This window comes from Acomys minous, assembly GCF_964271855.1.
Source record: "Acomys minous genome assembly, chromosome: 12".
Classification (NCBI taxonomy): Eukaryota; Metazoa; Chordata; class Mammalia; order Rodentia; family Muridae; genus Acomys; species Acomys minous.
In genome coordinates this window covers 61,597,735-61,621,501 of record NC_140493.1, presented here as the reverse complement: position 1 = coordinate 61,621,501, position 23,767 = coordinate 61,597,735, and the positions used below count along the sequence as shown (strand labels likewise).

Genomic DNA, 23,767 nt, shown 5'->3' with positions numbered 1-23,767 from the left:
TGTCAACTGTAATTTTTTTATTTTTACAAATATAAATATGATGTCCTGTACAAAATAAGTCACCATTTAGTGCTTGTCAGAATGAAGTTTGAAAACATAAACAGATATACCTATCCATTTAAAGTTAGAATATGAAATCATTCCAAATATGTGTGGAATTTCATGTACATTTAAAAATTATTTTAGAATTAGTTACAGATGATTTAAAGTTCTCATTTTGTTTCTTTGGGAATAAGATATTATATCTGGGACAGGCAAAGGTCTGCAGTGCTGACCATATACTATTATTCAGTTATTGTTTTTAGTCCAGTCCCAACTACCCTGTAGCTTTATTTATCATATTATCAAAGTCCCAATTTCAAAGTTTCCCTTTTTTAGATAGTTTGAATGTTCACACTTAACTCATATATATGTATATGAGTATACATATATATGAATGTATATATCAGTCTGCATATACGTATTCATAACACATTGTATGATTCACTTAATGATACATTTGCTATTTTATCTTAAAAGAAAAACAAAGCAAATGTGATCCTTGGTCCTATTGTTTGCTCCAGTACTTCTGTCACTCATGGAACTTATAGGGAATTGTAGCAGAATATTAGTATGTAATTGGGGATGACGTGGATGGCAGATTCATCACTCTTTTTGATGCTTAACTTTCTCATGTATTCTACAGTATCTATAGTGAGTATTGAATACAAAGGGTCACTATATATTTTAAGATAATAACATTATTTAAATAGTAATTATACTGTTCTTTCTACACTGATAAGTACTCAAAACTAGGCATTCTAAAATATGTGATAGGAATGTATGGTTCATAAACTTATACCAAAATAATGACTTTAAATATTCCCATTGGACCTACTTTACCTATAGCTACAAGAAAAATTCTAAGGTCTTTGGTACCCTATGCCTTTACTGATAAACACATTGTGCTTGAGATAAGTTACTAAACAGTTTAAAACGATTTTTAAATTATGATAGTTATCAATGATAAATTTTTTAATTGTACTCCGTGCACTTTAAGAACCATCCAAGGAATATGTAGAAGATGTTTGCGTTTCCCCACAGAGCTTCTCACTAAGCACTTCTGAGGTAGCACTGGAAGCCTCTTGTTTTTGTTTTTGTTTTGTTTTTTGTTTGTTTTGTTTTTTGAGACAGGTTTTCTCTGTGTAGCTTTGGCTGTCCTAGACTTGCTTTGTAGACCAGGCTGGCCTTGAACTCACAGTGATAGGCCTGCCTCTGCCTCCTGAGAGCTGGGATTAAAAGCATGCGCCACCACACCTGGCTCTAGAAGCCTCTTTTAACCAGTATACCACACAGTCACTAATTGTACTGTGAGTTGCCACACACACAGTAATAGATACATTATTCTCCCCTCTCATTTCACAGCCAGAGCTCCTGTCCATACAAATGTCACTGCACATCATTAAATGCAACCCATTTTACAGTCTCTGAATGTAGGGACATTGACTATCCACTAAAGTGGGCAAAGAGGGTATTAGGACTTCTATAGTGTTTATAATGTATGAAGGGTATTGAAGTATATTATAGTAATTACATATACTAAAACTAAATTATTTTGAGTAGCATGTAAATTATTTAGTACTAGAGTCTCTGAGATCCCACTTTTGTTGTGTCAAGTGTTACATTTCAGATAGAAATGTTAGATAATTTTCTCTTTATGTTAATTAGTATATAATTTTGCTTGTCTCTTGTCTTATTTTTGTTCTCTTACAGGTGATGCATTTCCTTGGACCATAAGCTTGCATCATTTCAGCATATATACTCTTCTTGGAAAGCAAGTGACACTTTCCCTGGTGGAGCCTATGGGATGTACCTCTACTCTAGCGGTCACATCACAGAAGCTACCTCCTATGGGACCTGATGGAAGGCATTCATTTGTTGTTTGTCTACATGTTGACTTAGAGTCCGTAGAGATAAAATGTTCTAATCCCCAGGTTGGTACTTTTGATTTATAAAGGCTTGTTTAAAAAAAAAACAAACAAACAACTCATTTGTTTTATTAAAAACTTTTATTCTGTTAAATATTCTGTCTTTTTTCTTTAAACCTAGCATCAACATTGGGGTGATTATGTTAAAAATGGCTTTGAAGTTCTGTTATTTTTTATAATCAGAATTGTATTGAAGATAGCATAAATTTATTTTTTGCCTGGTGGAATAAAATCAGATGTAGATGTGAGGTTTTGAAATTCAGATGAACTATTTTTTATTGTTTGACTGGAAGTTTACTTAATTGTTCAAGTATAATTTTTAATCACATTGTTACAACCCCTTTTATCATCTTGTTATAGTTTACACCAGAAGAGAACACCATTGTTTCCTATTAAAAGATGTTGCTAGTCACATAACATTTCAACTGTGATATGCCAATCATGTTATATTCTGCTGTCTTACAGTTGATAATAATTCATATCATCTGGTTTCATGTATATTAGTAGTTAATATAAAATTTAGAATTTTTTTAACTTCAAGTATAATGTTGTATATTTTCCACATAGTTAATGCCAAATACTATTTTAAAAACAGTCCCTTTTAGCATATTATTAGATCTGATGGGCCAATTTTCACAAATCTCTATTCCAGCTTTAGTAGTTATTAGCCACTTTTTCAAGTGTTTTTAAAAAATTAAGTTCCACTATCGTTTCACATTGTAGAACTCCCTTCCTAGCTCTTTTCTTTTCTCCTGTCTCTTTGTAAATATTTGCTTTCTTATCTATCCTTTTTTTGTTTGTTTATTGGTGGAGGTGGTGCATTGCCTGCCACAGGTGAGACAAGAGCTTATCAGATTGTTTCTCTCCTGGCACCATGTGGGTCTCAGAGATGGAACTCAGGTTATCAGTCTTGGGTGGAAGTGTGCTGCTGAAACTCTCCCTGTTTCTCTCTGTTAAATACTTTATAATTTGCTCTCATTGTGCTGTGCTTACCATTCCAGTTGGTGGCATGAACCTAGTAGAGTGGGGCCTACAAATGAGATGGACTAAAGTCTCATGTAGTAGACAACTTTATTCTGAGAATGATAGAGCTTATACTCTGAGGGTTAAGGAGACTCACCTGAGCAGAGTGCACAATCACAAGGACAAGCCACGTGTGACAAAAGCGTGTTTTTCCACAGAGGCACATAGACAAATAATAGCCAGTTGTAATTAATAATCTGAAGTAAACTCACTCTTGTCCTCTGCACCTGGGAGGACCGTGTAAACACATTCCAAGAATTCTGAGTTTTTGAAGAAACTGAGGTGAAAAGACTCTGGTTTTGTTTTCTCGGTGTTTTTTCACACCTCTCAGAATTTACTCACATGACTCCACTCTTGGACAGTTCTAGCAGTGCTGGCGAGGAAAATATTGATGGCACAAGTCTCCTCCTCTGAGGTCGCTCTTGGAATGTGAATGCTGTTGGCTGCTTTAAAATGTTTGTAAGAGGAAGAGAAACTGTTGCGTTTGAGTTGTGTCCCTGGGGGATGGTACCTCAGAATGTGATCTTCCGTATACTAAAAGGGTGTGACAGAGGTTGTCGAGGCAAAATGAGGCCATTAGAGTCACACGCATTAGTTCCATTTAAAAAGAGAGGTTTGGATTCAGATGCCTATAGGCAGGCAATAATGTGAAGGTCCATGGTGACTGCTGTGCATTTGTGGGAGCAGGACTTTCAGTGTGCAAGTACAGACCTCAGGACACCCAGGTCTTAGAAACACAGCAAGGAAGGATCCCGCTCTGCCTCAGATGGCACATGACGCAAACATTTCTTTCGTTTTATGGCACCTCATTAATGGTGCTTAGTTCCTTAAGAGCTACAAAAGAGAACATGAAAGAAAAGATTCAAATTCTGTATTCCTGGCTTTCCATTACTATGACAATAGATAATGACAAAATATAACAATAGGTAAAAGTGATAATGCTTGCTTTGTAATGTCTAAGATTCTGGTGCTGTTTCAGTTCCCAAACTTTGGGCTTCATTCCTTTTCCTTTCTCTTCCCTAACCAGGGAACTCGCTTCATTTTTTATTTTTAAGTTTTTGTTTTTCGTTTTTTTTCCCAGAGCCAGTGTTTCTTTGTATGGCTTTGGATCCACCTGCCTCAGCCTCCCTGAGTGCTGGGACTAAAGGCATGTACCACTGTACCAGGCTAGGAACCCTCTTCTTGTCACTCTTTCCTTGTCGCTCAGAGTTGGAACTTAGGTGACTTGCGAAAGTCTTTCCCTCTTCTTCTGTATGCCCCGCCCCCATCTTCCTTTATGAACTCAGACATTTTTGTTCTCTCCTAGCTTTCTTGATCCTTGTGTGCTCAGACTGCTAAGTGAATAATTGTTAGAAAACATTGTGAGTGTGGGTGTTCATTTTGTTGTGGTTGGTGGGTGACCTGCCTTCTGGTACTTGCGTAGAAGGTTGTCTAAAACTCCAAGAGCTGGGAAGGTATCCCAGCCCTTGGGTGCGACAGTGTCCCAAGGGTATCCTAGGCATAGGAGCCCAGGAACCTCAGAGCTCTGAGAGGAGGACTCCTCAGCAGACACATTGCATTTCCCAGGGGAGAGTTGCCCCAATAGGAGCCTGAGCTCCACCTCTTCCTTGTCCAGCCATTGTAGCTCCCAGGGGAAGGCTGTCCCAGCACCTAAGGAGCTGAGGCGCTTTGGAGCCTGAGCTCCACTCCTTCATTTCATCTTTCTTCTACTCTTCTTCATTGCTTCTTCTGAGGAGAGAATCAGACCAGGCAGTAAATCTCTTAAAAGAGATTTATTGGAGGGATGAATCCAGGAGTGGCTGCCTCAGCTCCCAGGAGAAGACAGCAGGGAACTGGGCAGACACAGCCTATATACAGGGTTTCTTTGGGGGCCGAGCTTTCTGGGTGAATGGTTTCCAGAGTGAGGATTGATAGGATTTCAAGTCCTGAACTGGAGGGAAGTTCAGAGATTGGTGGACTTTGCTGTTCACAATTGGTTGGTTATCCTGCTCAGGGATTGGTAGGTTGTAGTGAGAAGCTCAGGGATTGGTCAGTTTCTGCTCAGGAATTGGTGGGGTTTTGTCCAGACTTTTTATCTAAAATCAGCATAATCTGGGATGAGTCCTACTGAGGGGCTGGAGATGACAGTTACAGAAGTCTCGGGGAAGGAACTGGGCTACTGGAGCTTTCCCAGGCAGAAGTCTGGCCACTTTTCTGCCTTGAGGAGTTATAAAGTTTATAGTGTCCAAAATTTACTGAGTCTACTGTGAAGGAAGTAGGCTGAATCAGGAAAAGTTGTCCTCATCTCTGACAGCTCGCATGGCAGTGGCAGAAGGCGGTTCTGAAGCAGGAAAGGTGTCAGTTTCCATAGCAGTTGGCTGAGGCGGGAGTGTTCACCATGGACAGCTCCAGCTGAGTTGCTGACAGGAGCTGCCATTTTGTCTTCTGTCTCCACAGCCCCAGGGCAGGAAGGAGGACTGACCGGCAGTGGGGCACTTTAAATATTAGTGGCCTACTGCTTGAGAGCTAAACATAGCTCTTAGGGGCTACAGTGGGCAATTATAGCAGGGGTCAGTGGGCTGCAAGGGCTTTTGGGGAGGCAGTGGGTCAGTGCAACTTGGGGAAGCAACAGGCCCCCAGCACAGCTTGGAATAGGTGCAGCTGCTTGGGGTCAGACCACTACAGCTTATGGTTGGAGCACCACAGTTTGAGACAAACTACTATTGCTATCTCCTCCACAGGTGGCAGGGTACCACGTTTTCACCTGGGGGGTGGAAGGGCTCAAGACAGCAGGCTGCTGAAGTTCTGGTACTTTGGTTCTGTCAGGGGAGCTAAGAAATGCCTATGCATTTCATGTTCTACATCTCAGCAAGCATCCTTTCATGTTCTAGGTCCCAGTGGATATCCATTCCACGTTCTAGGCTCTTGGTGGGTACTGATGTCTTGTTCTAGGTCCCAGTGGATATCCATTCCACGTTCTAGGCTCTTGGTGGGTACTGATGTTTTGTTCTAGGTCCCAGTGGATATCCATTCCATGTTCTAGGCTCTTGGTGGGTACTGATGTCTTGTTCTAGGTCCCAGTGGATATCCATTCCATGTTCTCTGCTCTTGGTGGGTACTAATGTCTTGTTCTAGGTCCCAGTGGTTATCTATTCCATGTTCTAGGTTCTTGGTGGGTGTCCATTTCGTTCTCTGAATCTCATAAATAAGTTTCTAACTGGGTTCCATTCTTTATGGTATGATTCTCTTCATCCTTGAATATTTAAAGAATGAAATTCATATTTAGCTAGTGCTACTCAGATCGCCATTGCTCTTCACACATAGCTCATAGAACGACATTCACAGACACTAATTTTTCATTTATGTTTTAACTCAGTTTTACTGAAGTTCTCTGTGTACAGTGAGCTCTGTGTTTATATTACCCTGTTTAAAAAAAAATAGGATCTCTACTCTTATCAAACCATCCTAGAAACTGTCCTCAAAAGTTACTTATAGTTCTTTGAAACCCCACGTCCTTTACCTCAGACATCTATACAAGAGGAATTGTGCATCTGTGATTTTTGTCTAGCTTCCTTCATTCTGCACGGTCATTTTTATATTTGTATTTTACATGTCTCAGTCCTTTTTTATTGCTAAGTAACATTCAACTCTAGGGCTATACATACTTGAGTTTATTCAGTGTGTATTATTAAGCACTTGGGATTTTTCCACTTTTGAATTATTACAGATAATGCTTAAGTATTTGTGTTATTGTTTCTGCAGACATCAGCTTTTTTTTCTTTTTAGAGAAACCACTTGAAATGACTAGATAACATAGTAGATATATACTTGTTTCAAAACTATCAAATGGGATTTAAATTTTATATTCTCACCAGCAGAAAATGAGAGTTTCTCTGACTCTGTGGTAGCATTTAGAAAAGTTATGCTTTTCAGTTATGCACATTCTCTTTTTTGTTGTGTTTTAATTCTCAGTGTTTTAGTTCAGGTACAATTGAAAATTGATCATATCAAAAAAATAAAAATAATAAAAAAAAAAGAAAATTCATCATATCTGTACATGATGGTGCAGGCTGTAATCCAGCACTCTGAGAGGCAGAGACAGGCAGATCTCTGAGTTTGAGGCCAACCTGGTCTACAAAATGAGTCCAGGAAAGCCAAGGCTACACAAAGAAAAAAGAAAAAAGAGAAAGAAATTTGCTTTATTTGGGAGAAGCGGTGTGTTAGCATGTTTTCCTTTGAAAATAAAATTACATTTCAAGTTTGTTTGCCACCTTAAGCACGTGTGCTTTTCCATCATTTTAAACACATAATAGTGGAAGGAATTAAAAGTAGTGACAATAACAACAGTATTGTGCCTTTAAGTAAATAAACCTAAACCCTTAGGAGTAATATTTATTTCCTTTGGTTAAAGCTCTTCCTTTTAGACAGCTCTTTTAATGAAAAGAGAAAATTTCATTCATAAGTATTTATGTTCCAACAAAATTGTTTCTTTTAAGAGAAAAATATTATTTATGAAATAGACTTGAAGTGGTTTTTTCTATGAATTTTTTGGGGGAGGGATCTGTAGCCATTATATCCTTTAAGAACACCCATGACTCGGGATTTGAGGCTTCATTGCACAAAACGCAGTAGAGAGCTGTGCACCGCGCGGGGCTTTGAATTAAGGAAGTGTTGACAGCGGCGTTTCTGTGTATCTTTGCTGCCCACATGAGAAGCTAGCCTCATCATCTGCATGTGTCCTGGGGCTGAAACTCTTTATAAATAGGAGAATTTCACTTTTTAAAAATGGCAGTCACAGAAGGTATCCAGCTGTGGATTTGCTTATATGTTATGTTTGCATTTACCCCCGGGCTTGTTTTATACAGTATATGCCAATATGTTCTCATACAAACTCCATGATTAATGCTTATTTATGAAATCTTGTATAAATATCTTAGAACTCAGTCAAACAATTTACAAGTTAAACAGTTTTTCCTCTGAATATTGGAATGACATATCCCAGGGGAAGTTAGTTGGATATGTTTTCTGTCTCTAGAAGTCTCATAATGTAGTATTTTCTTTTTCCTCTTCTATATTATGTCATTCTTTTTACTTGCCTTGCAAGAAATCCCATTTCATTTTTACTTCAGGAAAGTAGAGAATAGTTAGATATGGAAATTATCTGGAAAAAAGAGTATACACAAAGTAATCACACTTACCAAGGTATTTGCTTTTTACTTTTAACCTGGTTATCTGTTTAAGAGGCATTTGTATTTGTTGCATTATCATATCATAAAAGGAATGTATTTCTCAATAGTGAAGTCTCAATAATAGCTTCCCTCCACTGCTTTCATCCACAGAAATGTTGGATTATAAATAGCACAGTACGCATTTGAGGCTATTATATAGAAACCCAGAGCCGTGGTGCCCTGCCTGCTGTTTTGTACATTCGCATACTTCTGGACTTGCTCATTTTCTGATATCTAGCATGCATGTGACTGGGCTGTGAGTAGAACTTGAAAATGTCATTATTTTCCCCACTCCCCTGTGCTCAGGTCCAGCTCTTTTATGAATTGGCTGATACCATGAGTAAAGTCTGGAATAAGTTTCAGAGGAGAGGCAATCTTAGTCCATCATCAGTCTACCCAGAGACCATGGCAGGGCCTGTCCCGGGTTCTCCAGTTCGGAGCAGCGTAGGCACGGCTCCACCGGACACCAGCACCTGCAGCCCATCTGCTGACATAGGAACGACCACTGAGGTAAGTGGTTTGAAACTCTTTGTTACCCAAGGAGAGGTTCTCCATCACCAGGAAAAGGGAAAGAGACCTCACCACCATGGAAGCTGACAGACTGAGAAGGCCCCTAGGGAGCTCTGCTGTGTTCTGTGCTGCCCAGTTCTGTGACCTAAAGTAATAGGGATTTTTCTTTTCCCCCCTTTTATAAATGAGAAGTAGACAGACTAGCAGGTCTGTTAGAGTAAGACAGTGAGTTCCTAAGCAGAAAGCCTCAATGTTGATGCTCTCAAAAGCATTGAAAACTATCATAGTAAACTGCTTGATTCATTGTAGCTGTAGCAATTTTCAAACATAATTATGGAATACTCTTTTTTCTGGTTTTTCCAGACAGGGTTTCTCTGTGTGATCTTGCATTTCCTGGAACTTGCTCTGTAGGCTAGTCGTCTGGCCTAAGTTCATAGAGATCCACCTGCCTCTGCCTCTGAGTGCTGGGATTAAAGGCATGTATCATCACTGCCCAGCTCTGAATACTCATTTTAATAGTATACCTTTTATGACCTGTAGGATAATAACAATTTGTGAAACAGAGCGGTTGAAGTTTGAAGTAGCAAGTTGCTAGAAAAGATGGCTGCAAGGGAGTTAATACAGGCAGTTAAATTGATAGTCATTTGTTTCAGTGGAAGATAAAAGTATTTCATCAAACAGTTGTTTGCTAGTCCTGTGTTCACAAGAATGTCAGCCTTGGGACTTCCTACTATGGAAGTATTCCTTTAAAAGAGGGCATTTAGAAATCATGGCAAGGTAGGGACCTCACAAGGTTTCATATCTGTTGGGACTTGCCATTCATCTACTTCATAGTGCAAATGGTGTGTGGTAGAAGCATGCAGTATGTAGTCAGTACAGAAGACATCTTGGCCTATATATGAGCTGTAGTTTAAATAAACAGTATTGACAGTTGTACAGAAATCATTATGGGATATCTTTTGGGAAATGTATTGATTGGTGAGGAAGTAATAATTTATATTTTTTAAATAAATTAATGAGATTTTAATAAAGCCAGACAGGTACAATTTTATTTTAGTAGAGTTACAATGTAATGGACTAGAAGTCTTCATTTGTCAAAGTGAAGACACTTTAAAAGGAAGAGATTAAGAGAGTGAGGTCAGTTAGGACTAGGAGGATTTTATTCAGTTATTTTAAAACTAATCCTATCCACAGATGTAGCTTAGTGGTAGACCACTAGCCTGGGTTCAGTTCAATCCAGAACTCCACCAAAGAAACAAAAGGCAAACTTATTAGGATTTTAAAAACCTCTTTCAATGGCTGAACTTCAGTTCATTTAAATTAGAGCACTTGTTTTTCTCAAGTTTTGTTATAAAGGTAAGTAATGAATTCCCTAAGTGAGAATTTATTAGTTTGAATTAATTTGATTGGCTTGGCAAAAAGCCTAAAAATGCAAAGAATTTTAATGCAGTATATTTGGGAATTCATTATCAAAAACACTGTGTAAAAGAGCTTATAGGAAACTATAGTGAGTTTGGATTGAGCAGCAGAGAAGTAGCAGTCATTTGCACAATAGGTACTCACTCCTCTTATGACGATCGTGTGGCCAGAGGCAGACGTCATTGGCTCCTCACAGTGGTCACTGGGCCCAGCCTCTTGGGAAGCTCGTTCCTTGAAGAGTCTCTTCAAGTGCTTTTGCTGAAGTGAGGAGGGCTGCTGTGGAGATGGTTCTCATGTGAGCATGAGCAGTAGAATCCACACTTACTTTACATCTTACATGTTTATGTTTTACATACCTTAATGTTTCCTTTTCCTTTCAATTAAGTATTTATGTGGGAATTGCAGTGAACTGTGAATACACATGGATTTAAATTGCCCTCCTTAATAATTCAGTAGTAAAGGATGGCATGAAAAATCGGTGATTGTTTTCTCTGTGTAAGAGTGTTTCAGCTGTGACTCATCCTGTGCCTGATTAGTTTAACCAAAATTCAAACTTTGGGCCAAGCTTTTATTTCTCATTTTCTTTTGCTTATAGTGTTCATAAAACTTGCTTTATCACCTTTCTAATTCCTTCCTTTCACCTTTGACTCATTTGGTTTCCTTTGAGTTCCCATATAACAAGTATCTTGATTTTTTTTTTCCTGGATTTGCCTGCGTGTTCAGATATGGCACCTGCATATAGTACGAGTAAAAGCTGCTGTCTCATTGGAAAGCCCGGAGGCACGGAGACCATATGTCACGAGAGACTGTGTAAACATTTGAGTCTGTCCCAGTGCTCCCCTGAGCATGGCGTTTCTGGCAGCTCTGCGTCCTTTGCTTCTCTTAGTCACCCCTGCATTCACATTGTCTTCTGGTTACAGCAAACCTCCATATTAGCAGCCTTGTATGTGATGAGAGCCATCTGGGCACAGAGCACATACATACACATGTTTTGATTACAGCTGTACTCCTGACCCTTCTCATGTTGTGTCACATGATCTGCATCTGCATGATGATCTCTGCTACGTGAAGTGACAGTAAAACTCCAGCTCACTCAGTGCATCATCCTCGCTAAACTCCTATTTCAAGGCAGTACAGGCCCCGGCAATCTATGTTGACTTATGAAAGATCACATACTCTATTAGCATACTAGTCAGCAAACTTTGTTGCAAGTTTTTAATAACTATTTTTAATATTATTTTCCAATGTATAGGTATTGATTTAAAGAAAATTATTATATTTTATTCTTTTGTCTGTTTTTTTTTTTTTTTTTTGAAACCGGGTTTCATTGTACATCCCTGACTGGCTTCAAACTCACAGATGCACCTGCCTCTGCCTCCAAAGTGCTGGGACTGAAGATGCTCACCACCTTCCTTGCTATAACAGAGTAGTATACTGGACAATAACGTAGAGCTGCAGCACACCGTATAATTAGTATCCAGAATCTTCCTTGTACACACAGGCTCATGGGAAAATTAAAAGCGAAATTAAATGATAGTTTTTAATTATGATAGTTTAAAAAGAATATAGCAGTAAATCAGTAGCTATCAGAGACTGACTGCTCGCTTCTGAATAAATCCCAGTTTTGCTGTTGTCTTTGTGAGAGCTGGGAATATAGACTTGTTCGATTTTCAAGGCAAATACCACTTTTTGTCAAGGAGATTCACAGTAGCTCTTCATTGGGAGTACTCCTTAAAATAATGGCTTTACAGGCATTATCTTTGCATTCTCAAGAGAGTACTTTAGCTGGGTGATGCCATTTCTACTTTCAACGTGAAGAATTTGTTGCTACAGAGGCTAAGTAACTTCCCCGAAGTCATAAGGAGAGTAAATGTTAAAGCTAGAATTTAAATCTTTGCATTCTGACTCCAGAGTCTCAAATGTACAAATTCGTAAGAATAATGTACTGCTTAAATTTTCTTTTGTAGTAAATAGTCATCACCACATGTAGATGCTTTATGCTGCCTAATTCATGGTGTCTTATGGGCTATTTACCTTTAGTTCTAGATAATTCTCAGATGTCATCAGTTGAGAGAACATGACCACCACATTCTCTGTTATCTGTACTGTTTGTTTCTGGAACTTATTTTCTTTCATGTCCCTGTAATCACTTCCTACCTTCTTACGTTACTCTTTCATTGCATTGTATTTTTCCTATCTTGTTTATTTAATTTTTTTCTTTTTTCTTTTTCTTTTTTGCAAGTTTCTGTTTCTTCCTGCAGGTATTTCTAATCCTCTTGGTTCCACTCAGTGCTCTACCCAGTCAGGAGACTGGAGAAGGGTAGGAATATGAGAGAAGAAGCTGAACCCAAATATCTTTAAATCTAGTTAATTCAGTACTTGATTCCTAACACAGTGAACCTGTTCCTGTCACTCATTATGCTTTGCTTAGTTCTAACCGAAATGATGTAGAATTACAGTAGCACTGAACTGAATACAAGTTCAACACACTGAATACGTTTCAAAGTTTGGGCAGAAATTATGGCTACCAAAGGGACAAGGAAAATAAACATGTAGTGTGTTGACTTTGCTAGTAACCTTTCAAGCAACAGAACAGAACTGTACTCATTTCTTTTCTTCATGATAGCTTGTTAGGTTCTTTTAACTGGAGAAAAAGATCTCTGTAATGGAAGTTTTGGTTTCTTTGTAAACTCAGTTGTGTTATATAAATACGTTTTTGTTTTAGTCCTAAGTGTGGGATTTCATTTTGAGCCTTCTCTTGTCCACACCTGTTAATTGTCTCATGAGGGGTGTGGTTTTGTCAGCTGGCGATGGCCTTCCTTGTGGAGCATGAAGCGGGGTGTGGTCTAGGGCTCTGAGGATATAAATAAGAGCACAGAGAGAGTGTGGTGTGGTGTGTAGTGTTGGGGTGTGGCGTGTACCAGTTTGGAGAGACCAGAGATGATATCTCGGTTTGGAACAGACAGACAGAGAGAAACACTTTGGAGAGCAGTGGCTTTGGAGGAGATTGCTGGCTTCATCTGCTGTTGACAGAGACAGGAATAGCCCAAAAGAACCCAATTGACCCTAAACAGCTTGGAGAATTAAGGGGCCCCCTCCCTACTAACCTTTTCTCTCTTATGAAGGGTTGGGAGGTTGAGGCCTAAACACCCCAAATAATGTAAAGTTTAAAAGAAAGAACACTACAGATCTCAGCCTGTTCCCTGCTTTTCTTCCCCCTTTGCTAACGGCAGGTGCTCACTCTGGCTTCCCTGGAAGTCACTGTATAGACCCAGCTAGAGGTCTTCCTGCCCTATCTCCTGGTTGCTGGGTTCTGGGTTAAAGGTGTGTGCTACCACATGAGACTTTTTCTTTTAACTTTTCTTTCTTTCTTTTTTTAAAATTTCTTATTATATTTCTTTTTTAACATATACATTTATATTATTACACATGAGTAAAATAAACTACACGGAGCAGGAAGAACCATGAGACAATCAGGAGTTATATAAATGTTACATTCATAGTGATTTGGCCATTTGTATTTGTCAAACTTGAAATAAACATCTTTCCTGTCTTGCTGGGTCTAAATTTCTGAATGAAAATCAATATCTATTATATCTCATCTCTATTAACTTAAAACATCTATCTTGATCTAAAAACATCTGAACTCCTAACCTACTAAGCTTAATTGAAAGACTAAACTATCTGGTCTTCAAACCTATCAGAGACTTGAGAAGGGATAAAACTTAAATACCTGAGTGAACCCAGAGTGCAGGTTAGCAGCTTCCAAAATGGAAAAAAAAAAATGGCTGAGCCAGTTTCCTGCTCGAACAGTCACCCAAGACTCTCTGTAACGCTGGAGCATTATCTTCAGCCTTCCGGCCCAATATATCTAACTTCTCTTTCTTAAGATAAACTTGCAGTATTTTTATTGAAAAAAATAATATTAATGTTTTTACAGAACCAGCCTGAGAAGGTCTGCACATGGTCTGTTCTGTGCACAAGCACGCCTTTCATGCTTGCTGTGCGTCAGTGTGCTGCACAGTCATCACACTGAAAAGACTCTGGCTGTGGTGGCTGAGCTGGCCCAGAGAAGCTTCCCCTTAGAAGACAATCAGAGCAGAGGGGCTGCCGCATGGCACGCCTTGGGGGACAAGAGACACAGCGCTTTGCAAAGGGTCGTAGGAAAGCATGGTCTTCTGTCTGCTCTTCTGCTGTGTTCTTAGAAACCATGCTTGCTCATGTACATTTATTTATTTATAGTATCTACTATGTAACTGTGGCTGTCTTCCAACGTGGTGGCAATCCTCCTGCCTCTGTATCCTAAGTGTTGGGATTGCAGGGATATATCACTACAGCCAGCTTAGCAAGTGAATTTTATATTAGTCATTGACACAATAACACTTAGTGGTTAAATATCTGAATCCCATTCACGTGCTTAACTAATGTCAAATAATTCTTTTGCTGACCACACTTGATGTGTTGTTTTTTATGTACAGCTAATAGTTTTATATTCTACTTAACTTTTTTTCCCATGTATACATCCATATTAGTCAGCTTTTCACTTTTGGAAGTCCAATCCATTAAAGGAGTTATAAGAAGGGGGGGGCGCTAAGGTCTGTGACGGACTCACACCTAACTACCAGAAGACTGCTCATAGGCTTCACCCCCCTTAAGTGTGGCGCTGTCTGGTCAGCATGGACCACAGCGGCCTCCAGCAACATTCCAGATATAGATTACAGCAACCCAAAACCTAAAATTTACTGCTTTAAACATTTATGACCTAATTATATTTATTCATTGTCTTATGGTTGTCTTATTGGCCACCCATATGCCTCCTCAGCTTTTCATCTGTGTCAGCTGAAACTGCTGGGCATCGTCCTCTAAGCAGGACATCTGAGGCTTGAGCAGGGGTATCATTAGAAAGTCGGTGGAGGCAGGTTCTATTTTTCTTGGTGTCATTGAAAAATTTGTACACAAATGTTTTCCTGTCTAACTATTTTCTTCTAGATGGTACAGAAGAATTTCTCTTGTTCACCAGCAATGTGCAGAAGCACAGTGAGTGCTCACTGGTTTCTTCTTTATCCTGAAGCTTAGCTAGTTTATGTGTCCTGGGAGTTTTGTGTTAGAGTCCTCAGAGGTTTCACGTGCAAGATTGTCTGCAAAAAGAGACACTTCCACTATTTGTTTACATGATTTTTATCTTTTATTACCTAATTGCTCTGAATGGGCTTTTCAGTACTGACTTTAATTGGTTTTCCATCCATAAAAAAATTGGCAGTATTGCAAAGTTAAACATGAGTTTAAATTTTGACAGATTTTTTTTTGTGTTTTATTGTGAGGAAAAATTAATTGTATTGTTTTGACCTTAATGAGATTCTGTACAAAGAGTTAAAACACATTGAAAGGTTGGCCCTGATTTTTTTCTGTTTCCATATTAGTTCTATATTTATGCTGTTTTTATAAATTAATAAGTATCCTTAAAGAGAAATAATATTAATATGAGTATAATATAAATAAAAATAATATAAACAGAAATAAAATATTATAAATAGAAGTAAATTATAAGACAGATTTCACTATGTAGCTCTTGCAGCCTTAGAATTTACCATGTAGACTAGGCTGTCCTAGAACTTACAGAGAGCTGCCTGCTTCTGCCTCCAAAGTGCTGGGATTAAAGGTGTACACCACCACATTTAGCTGCATCTGATATCTTAATTTCTTTAGAATTAGATTTTGTTTCCTTGGGTAGAGGGATTAAAAAAATGTGTTGACTGTTCTTCATTCGGGAGCGGGGGGCTCATAAAATTCTTATACCCTTTAAGGCCCTGTACTACAGGAGACTTTGTACTTAAAGAGGACTCCGGAGGCTACCACAGTGGTTTCAGAGCCTTGTGCTATTAACTGCATGGCATGTTGCTTCATGACAGAGTGGGCAGTGTGAAACTGAACCCTTAATCCTACATGCATGTCATATGTGCATTTGAAAACTCTCAGGGATAATAACATTTTTTTTTTGCCTTACACTGACATAGATACTGCTTTTTGCTGTTTTGCTACTTTCTTATATGGGGTTCTTAGTATTTATTGTTCAGTCTTGAGAGAGAGAGAGAGAGAGAGAGAGAGAGAGAGAGAGAGAGAGACAGAGAGAGAGAGAGAGAGACAGAGAGAGAGACAGAGAGAGAGAGACACAGAGAGAGAGACAGAGAGAGAGAGAGAGAGAGAGAGAGAGAGAGAGAGAGACAGAGAGAATTTACGACACAGGCATTTGTCCTTGGAAAAATCCAGGCAGATGATCAGGAAAGTGAGCCCTTGCAGGGCTGCTCACCACTGGGCGTCATTAAATGGGGAGCAAAAGTTTGGTAAGCCAATAGGTATTTCTAACACCATAACTGTAATTGCCATGGTCATGCCACTGCAGGCTGAGGTGGAAGGAAAGAGTTTCTGCCCAATTCGGGACACATCATGATTTTAGTCAGCTTTAGCCACATAGGGCGACCCTGTGTCAAAACCCTGACAATAAAGCAAGAAAAAAATCTGAAATGCCAAGTAAATACCTAAAATACCAGTTCTCCTTACCACAGAAAATGATATGCTGACCAACCAATGTTCAGAAGCTACTTTCACTTGAAATTTGGTTTACTGCTTTAAAGATAGCTTCTTAATGTTCATAACTGCTTGATTGACATTAGTTAATTAAAAATGTAATCAACTGTTATAGCAACGCTATTGTCAGATTTTCAATGATTAAGTGCCATTAACTTGAGTAGTAGCCACTTTAACCTGTTCACTTAGCCCTTTGTATGGTAAATTTAGTTTGAGCTTTTTTACTACACTACTGTTGAAGGCTAGTAATTATTTGAAATATTTTCTAAAATAAGATTTGTTTATTAAATGGTTTATATTCCAATTCAGTGAGAAGCTTTTATTCAAAATGTACAAATCAGGGCATTTAATTTATCGTCTTAGCCTTCAAAGAACATGGGGAAAATTGTTTCAAACTGAGTCAGATGGGTAAAGTTGCTGGTCAGCCTTTGTCAGTTATCAGAAGTTTTCTATTTAGTGCTTTCCCTAGTTAAAATAATCATATCAGAAAATAGCTTTAGTATTTCACTGATTACCTGTGCATTTGTAGACAATTCAGATGGTTTTGTACAATATGTTCAAAACTGACTACCTGACTTGTTCATTTATGTCTAACTGGGATCCACTTTGAGATTTAATTTTGAGTTTCTAAATGTCTAATTCAAATCTCCATTCAAAGAAAGTTATTGGTTTCTTTTTTTATTTATAATTTTAAGTATGTTGTCTTACTTGTGTAGGTCAAAACTTGTTTTTCGATGATTTGAATATGGAATCTGATAAAAATGAATCCTTTCTTGTTTGCACCAAGTACAAGTATCTGTAGGATCCCAGACACCTGAAACTAAGACTCTGCTCAGTGATACTCTCGTGCTGACAAGCTGGTGCAAGCAGTCTACTTTCTGCAAGCACAGCTTCAGCTTCCTGCCTTTGCCTTTGTGTCCTGGTAAACTGGGAAGTATGGGTGAGACTTAAGTTGTGTGCTTAAAACCTGACTTTCTGAAACAGTGAGAGCAAAGGTGCCGGAGCCCCAGCAGGCCACTTGTTACTGCTGACTGCAGTACAAACAACAGTGCAAGTGTTGGCCCCTCGGGAGGTTGTGTGATTGAACAAGAATGCTGGGGTTATTTTGATAAGAAAGATTAGCCGTGTGGCCAACTGTGATCTTCCCAGAGCTCTGAAGCAGGCCCAGGATAAAGGGCTGAAATGTTTGTGCTTCCAGATGAGCCGAGATACATTTACCTAGAAAAATAAACTCAATATTTTGGTTAATTTGCCATGAATTTTTATTTTAGAATTGGACTAAGGAGGTGTAGGAAAATAGTTAAACATTACAATTTAGGAGGGGAGTTGTTTTCACTATACATTTGCTAAATAAAGAAGGAAATTAATGTAGAAACATGTTTAACCATAACACAGCAACTGTTGTAAATCCAAGAAGAAAATTGAAACTGCATGACACAATAGCATAAAAGTTTCTCGGGAGGTCTTACTAAGCTGGAAGCCACAGCTCTCAGGATTCTGTCAGGATACTTAGTGGTGCTAAAGGATTGATTAGATGATATTTCTCCGCACCTTTCTTCCCATGGGGCATGCTGTTTGTTGGAGGATTTGATAGGAATGTTTCTGTTCTAGAAACTATCTGTTTAAAAAGGCATAATAGCCACATTGTGTCATCTTTTATTGATTTGCTTTGTAAAAAACATGTGTTCTGGACATAGTTGATGCTTTTTATTGGATTTCATATTAGACAGCTAACCAAAAATAAATTTATGTAGCTCCTTAAGTTCTAGAAATTTCAGCTATGATAGATTTACAGTCTCCTTATTTTATAGAAATATTTAGGAAAAAAACCCACAAACAGTTTTGGGTTATGTTTGAGACAGGGAGCTGACTAATAATTTTCTGCCTCAGTAAATCCTAGGATACTAGTTTGTTGTTGTGTTTTGTTTGTGTTATTGTTTGTTTGTTGTGCTTGGTCCCACCTTCCTTGTGAGCTCTTGTTCACATTTGTTCTTGGCTCCTTCTGTTTTTTCACTAAAAGATGTTTTAAGTGAAAGCAGAGTGGACAAGGTTAATGCCCTGGTGCAGCCTCCTGATGACCTGGTGGCCTGCACACAGGATGCTCTTGACTCCTTGTGTGTGAGGCTTTAGTCAGATCCCTCCCTTTCAGGTATGGTTGACCTAGAGAGTAGTGGCTTCTGCTCTGACCATCTTCTGCCAGTAGAAAGTAACAATCTGACCACTATTGCACGCCTTCTCAAAAGTTCTAAGGCATTTTGCCCTTGCATGATTACATAGCCTAGGAAGTAAGCATTTTGTTTGAGACATTCACAGAGAACCATGAGAAATAATCATTTTAAATTATAAATTTTATTTTACCTCTTTTTCATGACGTATCAATATTTGATGTGTTTTGTTTTGTTTTGTTGTTTTTTTCCTCACCACAGGGAGATTCTATTCAAGCTGCTGATGATTCGCCATTCTCAGATTCTGTTACCTTGGAACAAACTACTAGTACCATTGGTGGGTCCAGTGGGCGTGTTAGCCTATGGATGCAGTGGGTGCTCCCCAAAGTTACTGTAAAGCTCTTTGCTCCAGATCTTGAGAACAAAGGCACAGGTACAGGAATATTTTTTCTTCCTTACTACAGAAATAAAATTATTACTGCTATTAGAAGAAATATTAAGTGTAATTTTCTTCAATGTCATCATTTACAATTTAATTAGCTCTTATTCAAGTGTTTTAAGAGTGTTGCTAACATTTTATCTCATCACTGTACAAAGTTTATGTGTTCATAATCTCTTGGACTTTGTAAAATCTAATTTTGCTTGTTGATAATCAAAATTCACCCAGGATGTATGAGTGACTTATTCTCTGAGCATAGCTATGCGCTACATTGTCAATAGTCAGATATCCTTGATTGATAACAGATTCGTCTATTCAAATAATAACTGTGTTTTTCAAATAATAACTGAGTTGCCTAACTTGAGATAGATATATGCTTTCTCTTAACATAAGGGCGCATTTGACACTAATGTTGCTTATAAGTATAGAGCTTTGTGTACGCTTAGTGCCCTTTAGATGGTCAGAATGTGTTAGCCAGTTTAAGATACGAAATTTTGATGTTGATTATGAGGGACTCTCTTGATAATAATGCTTGTTTCTTTTTGCAGAGGTTTGCATGGTCAGTGAACTGGAAGATCTCAGTGCGTCCGTAGATGTACAGGATGTGTACACCAAAGTGAAATGTAAGATAGAGAGCTTCAATATTGACCACTATCAAAGCAGGTAAATAGTGAGTAACAAATAGAGGACAGCTGTATTTTCTTAGAGCAAGGCACCATAAGGATGTTTCTGTTTTACAATTATGATTACTGTCGAAGAGAATGCTTAACAGATGAAGATGTTGTCTTAGTATTCTTTCATTCAAATCCAATAAAATTTTATAACATGGTATATAGCTCTTCATAAATATCTACGTTACTGCTTTTACAAATACCCCACAAGTGCATGCCATGTGTTATAGATTTGCTAAGATGCCTAGGACACAATTGAAGTGTCTGATTGTTGCTGCATACTGTTTTTTTTTTTTTTTTTTTTTTTTTTTTTTTTGCTCTGTATTCTTGCTGCATTGAGGTGGAACCCCAACAGTTAGGAGACTTTTCCTTTATTATAAATCATATAAATGCCATAGATAAACCTAAAGCCACATTATTCCCTGTGTAATCCCTCTGTATCAAAAGCAAGAATATATGAATATATGATTTGTTTGTAATAGATATTTTTCAATGTTTTAAATGATCTTGCCATTAGTGTTTCCTAAAGCCATTTTCTTTTTTGGCTTTATACTATTAAATATACTATAAAATATACTAAGCATACTAAAATATAAAATATAATATAAAATACAAAGATGCTATTAAAATATTTTAAATAGTATTATATTTTCAATTTCACAGTAATTTCTCTTAGAAATAGTCTTAAAATATATTTTTATAATGAAAAATATAATTTCATTATATCCCTCAGCTCAACTGTTTTTATTGTGTAGCTGTAGATATCCAAAGTCATTTTGCAAATATACTGACCTATTATTACATTCCCTAAAATATTTCTGCAAACATATTCTAGTTCTACTTCTACATTTGTCTGTTCTTATACTTTATACTCTTTATATCAATAAGTAAAAGTCCATAATAAGTAGCTGAAAATTGTCATTGTGAAACTTAAAGTATTTCAGTTGCTATGTATAATTGTTACTTAACAAACATAACAAGTACTAGAACTTGTTGTAACATTATCTTAATAATCAGGTGGTAATTATTTTTGTAATACTAACAATTAATTGCTATTTAGCATTTGTCGATTTTTCTGTAATTACTTTCCAGTACAGTATACTTAAAATGAAATGATTTTTCATGTAATATATCAGTACAAGCACTGAAGTAATTTCTGATATGAATAGTATGTACTATAACTTACCCTTAGCTGTACTGTTAAATTTATATAAATTTTAGATTTTACATAATTTATCTTTATAATGATATGCTTATTAATATATTTTGTATACTGGGCTCTGTGCTAAATACTGGAGTTACAGAGATTAACAAAACAGACAAAGAGTTTCACCTCTCTGGACCTTCTCATCTACGGGAGAGGCAAAGCTTGGTAAAGGTGAAACAGTTTTTCTGTCGTTAGAAGAAGCGCTCCATGCAGAGCCAGTGGCATGCTGCTGTGCGTGAGTGGTTCTGCAGGTGCACTGGCACATCTGTGCTTGGTACAGCGTGGCGTGCTCTGATTTACAGCTATTGTTATGGTCATGTATGATCCCTTTATTAATCGAGAGAAAGTAAGAGAACAGGTAAAGTGCATTTATGTTTTCCAGGCCAGGGGAAGGTTGGCAGTCAGGACATTTTGAAGGAGTATTTCTGCAGTGCAAAGAAAAACCTGTGGTGAGACTCATTTAATAATTTTGATTTTTGAGACTATATTTTAAATTGTTTGTGTTTATTTTATTTTGCAATAGGTCTAATGATATTAGGAACATCATTCAGATTCAGAATATTTTCTTTTAGAATTCTTTTTCTAAAATTATGTTTAAAATTAAAGTTTCTAATTCTTTTATTCTGCTCATGTTTTGTAACTATCTTTCTTTGTAGCAATTAAATAAATGTACCAAAAGGCAAAGGTAGAACTGTATCACATTTGTTACTATATTTTATCATTTTTCATTGCTAGGTTGACTTTTTGGAAGATTTTCCTTTTGTAAGTAAGTTCATGGTGGATTGACTAAAAACTTAAAGTAATAATTATATACAAAAAGCAATTATTTTATTATTTTTTATTTGCCTCCACCTGAATGATTTGGCAGAAGAAAGGGCATACAGGGGCCATATTGAGGAATAGTTCAGATTTAAACCTGGGCAAACTTGAGCAGAATTTAAAATTTCTCCAGCAGCACTCTTGCTCTCTTGCTCTCGCTCTCTCTGCTTGCTGCTTCTATTCCTTTCTTTCTTTCTTTTTTCTTTCTTCTCTCTCTCTTTTTCTTTTCTTTTCTTTTCTTTTCATCTTCTCTGTTCCTACCACCTCAAGCCTACAGGAAGGGTTTTGGTCTGGTCTTTGGGGCAGTGTGGCGGTGTGTTCCTTCCTGTACTGACAAGCTGAACAGATGCACCTTGCTGATTTGACCCCTCAGCAAGCAGGACTATCTCAGTAATTGTTACCTTCTTTTCTTCTGTAAGAAATCACTTTAAAGCTGTATGCCCAAGTTACTCTAAAAAGTACCCGAAGAAGGAACTGTAAGTCAGCTCTCGATTGTCACTCTGTCAATCACATTTACCTTATAAGTGAACTATAATGTATTTTTGTGTCATAAATTGGCTTTGTGTCATACTCCATCTGTCACCTGGACGTACTAGTGCTATTCTGAGTTTTTGAATGAGAATGTTGTTGTCAATATAAGGAAATCAAAGTAAGTTGTTAAGTGAGGTGGATGTCTATTGTGTTGATTGATCGAGAGTTGACCAACACAGCGTTTACTTCTAGCCCAGTCTGCTTTTTGGCTCGGTTAGTTTTTCTCTGTTATGCAGCTGTCATCCTCTCACAGCTAATTGGAAATATTTTATCTATTGCTGTATTGAATTGAGACAAGTTCATTCTTCCATTGTTTTCTGGGTACAAAATGAACTGAGGCTGCATCATCGTAACTTTCAGATGTATCTGATGTGTATATTTTTTGAATAGTGCAGCATATGTAATTACATTGTTATACTCATTCTTTTGGGTGACATTATTAAAGTTAATAAAATTCATGAAAATTTAAAATGTACATGATGGTTATTCTACTAAGTCACTATAAACACTGCTGTTTTCTCAGCATGTGTAAAATACTTCTCATTTCTTTATAAAGGTGAAAAGGCCTAGCTATTACCCTTATAAAATATTTCCTATGATTGTCTCCTTACATGTAAGCTTACCAGTTTATCTGCATAAGAACAAATGCTTCTTTTCACTTGGTTTTTAACTTTTTCTATGAGCATCTTTAGTACTAGAAGTGTGCGTCTGAGGCCTGGCGTGTGTGTCGGTAGATGGCTGTGTGGGGTTCCTGTCATGCGTCTCCATGCTCAGCTGCCTGTTGCTCAGCAGCAATGGCTGACTCTGAGCTCAGAAACACTTTTAGTCACCTCAAATGTCTTCAGACAGCCCCACAAACTTCATTATGAATCTTTTAACATTTTTGACATTTTTCTATCTACATTTTAAATAGATTTTGTTTTTCTTTTTGGTTTTTCGAGACAGGGTTTCTCTGTGTAGCCTTGACTGTCCTGGACTCACTTTGTAGACCAGGCTGGCCTCAAACTCTATCTACATTTTAAAAAATAATTGCCCTAGAGTAGGGATGCATCTCTGAAAAGGACTGCACGCTGCTGCGTGATGAAGCCCTTGAGCGCAGAGTCAGCATCACTCCAGCAGAGGTACCGCTCAGAAAATGCCTTAACTATTTGTTGTCTCTAACTATTCATTTTACATTTTGTTCATTTAAAGTTTAAAAAAAATGCTGGTTTTTTACCATATGAA

The 23,767-nt window shown here is 37.7% G+C and overlaps 1 protein-coding gene across 2 annotated transcripts in view; it reads left to right on the top strand.

Moving 5' to 3' along the window:
- Positions 1 to 23,767, top strand: part of VPS13B (vacuolar protein sorting 13 homolog B) — a 517,649-nt gene that overhangs the window by 250,316 nt on the left and 243,566 nt on the right. For both annotated transcript variants that reach the window (XM_084803053.1, XM_084803052.1), the window contains exons 24-28: positions 1,753 to 1,973; positions 8,504 to 8,707; positions 19,138 to 19,309; positions 19,864 to 19,978; positions 21,576 to 21,642. In XM_084803053.1, the coding sequence (XP_084659179.1) occupies positions 1,753 to 1,973; positions 8,504 to 8,707; positions 19,138 to 19,309; positions 19,864 to 19,978; positions 21,576 to 21,642 (779 nt within the window). The remainder of the gene's footprint in view (positions 1 to 1,752; positions 1,974 to 8,503; positions 8,708 to 19,137; positions 19,310 to 19,863; positions 19,979 to 21,575; positions 21,643 to 23,767) is intronic.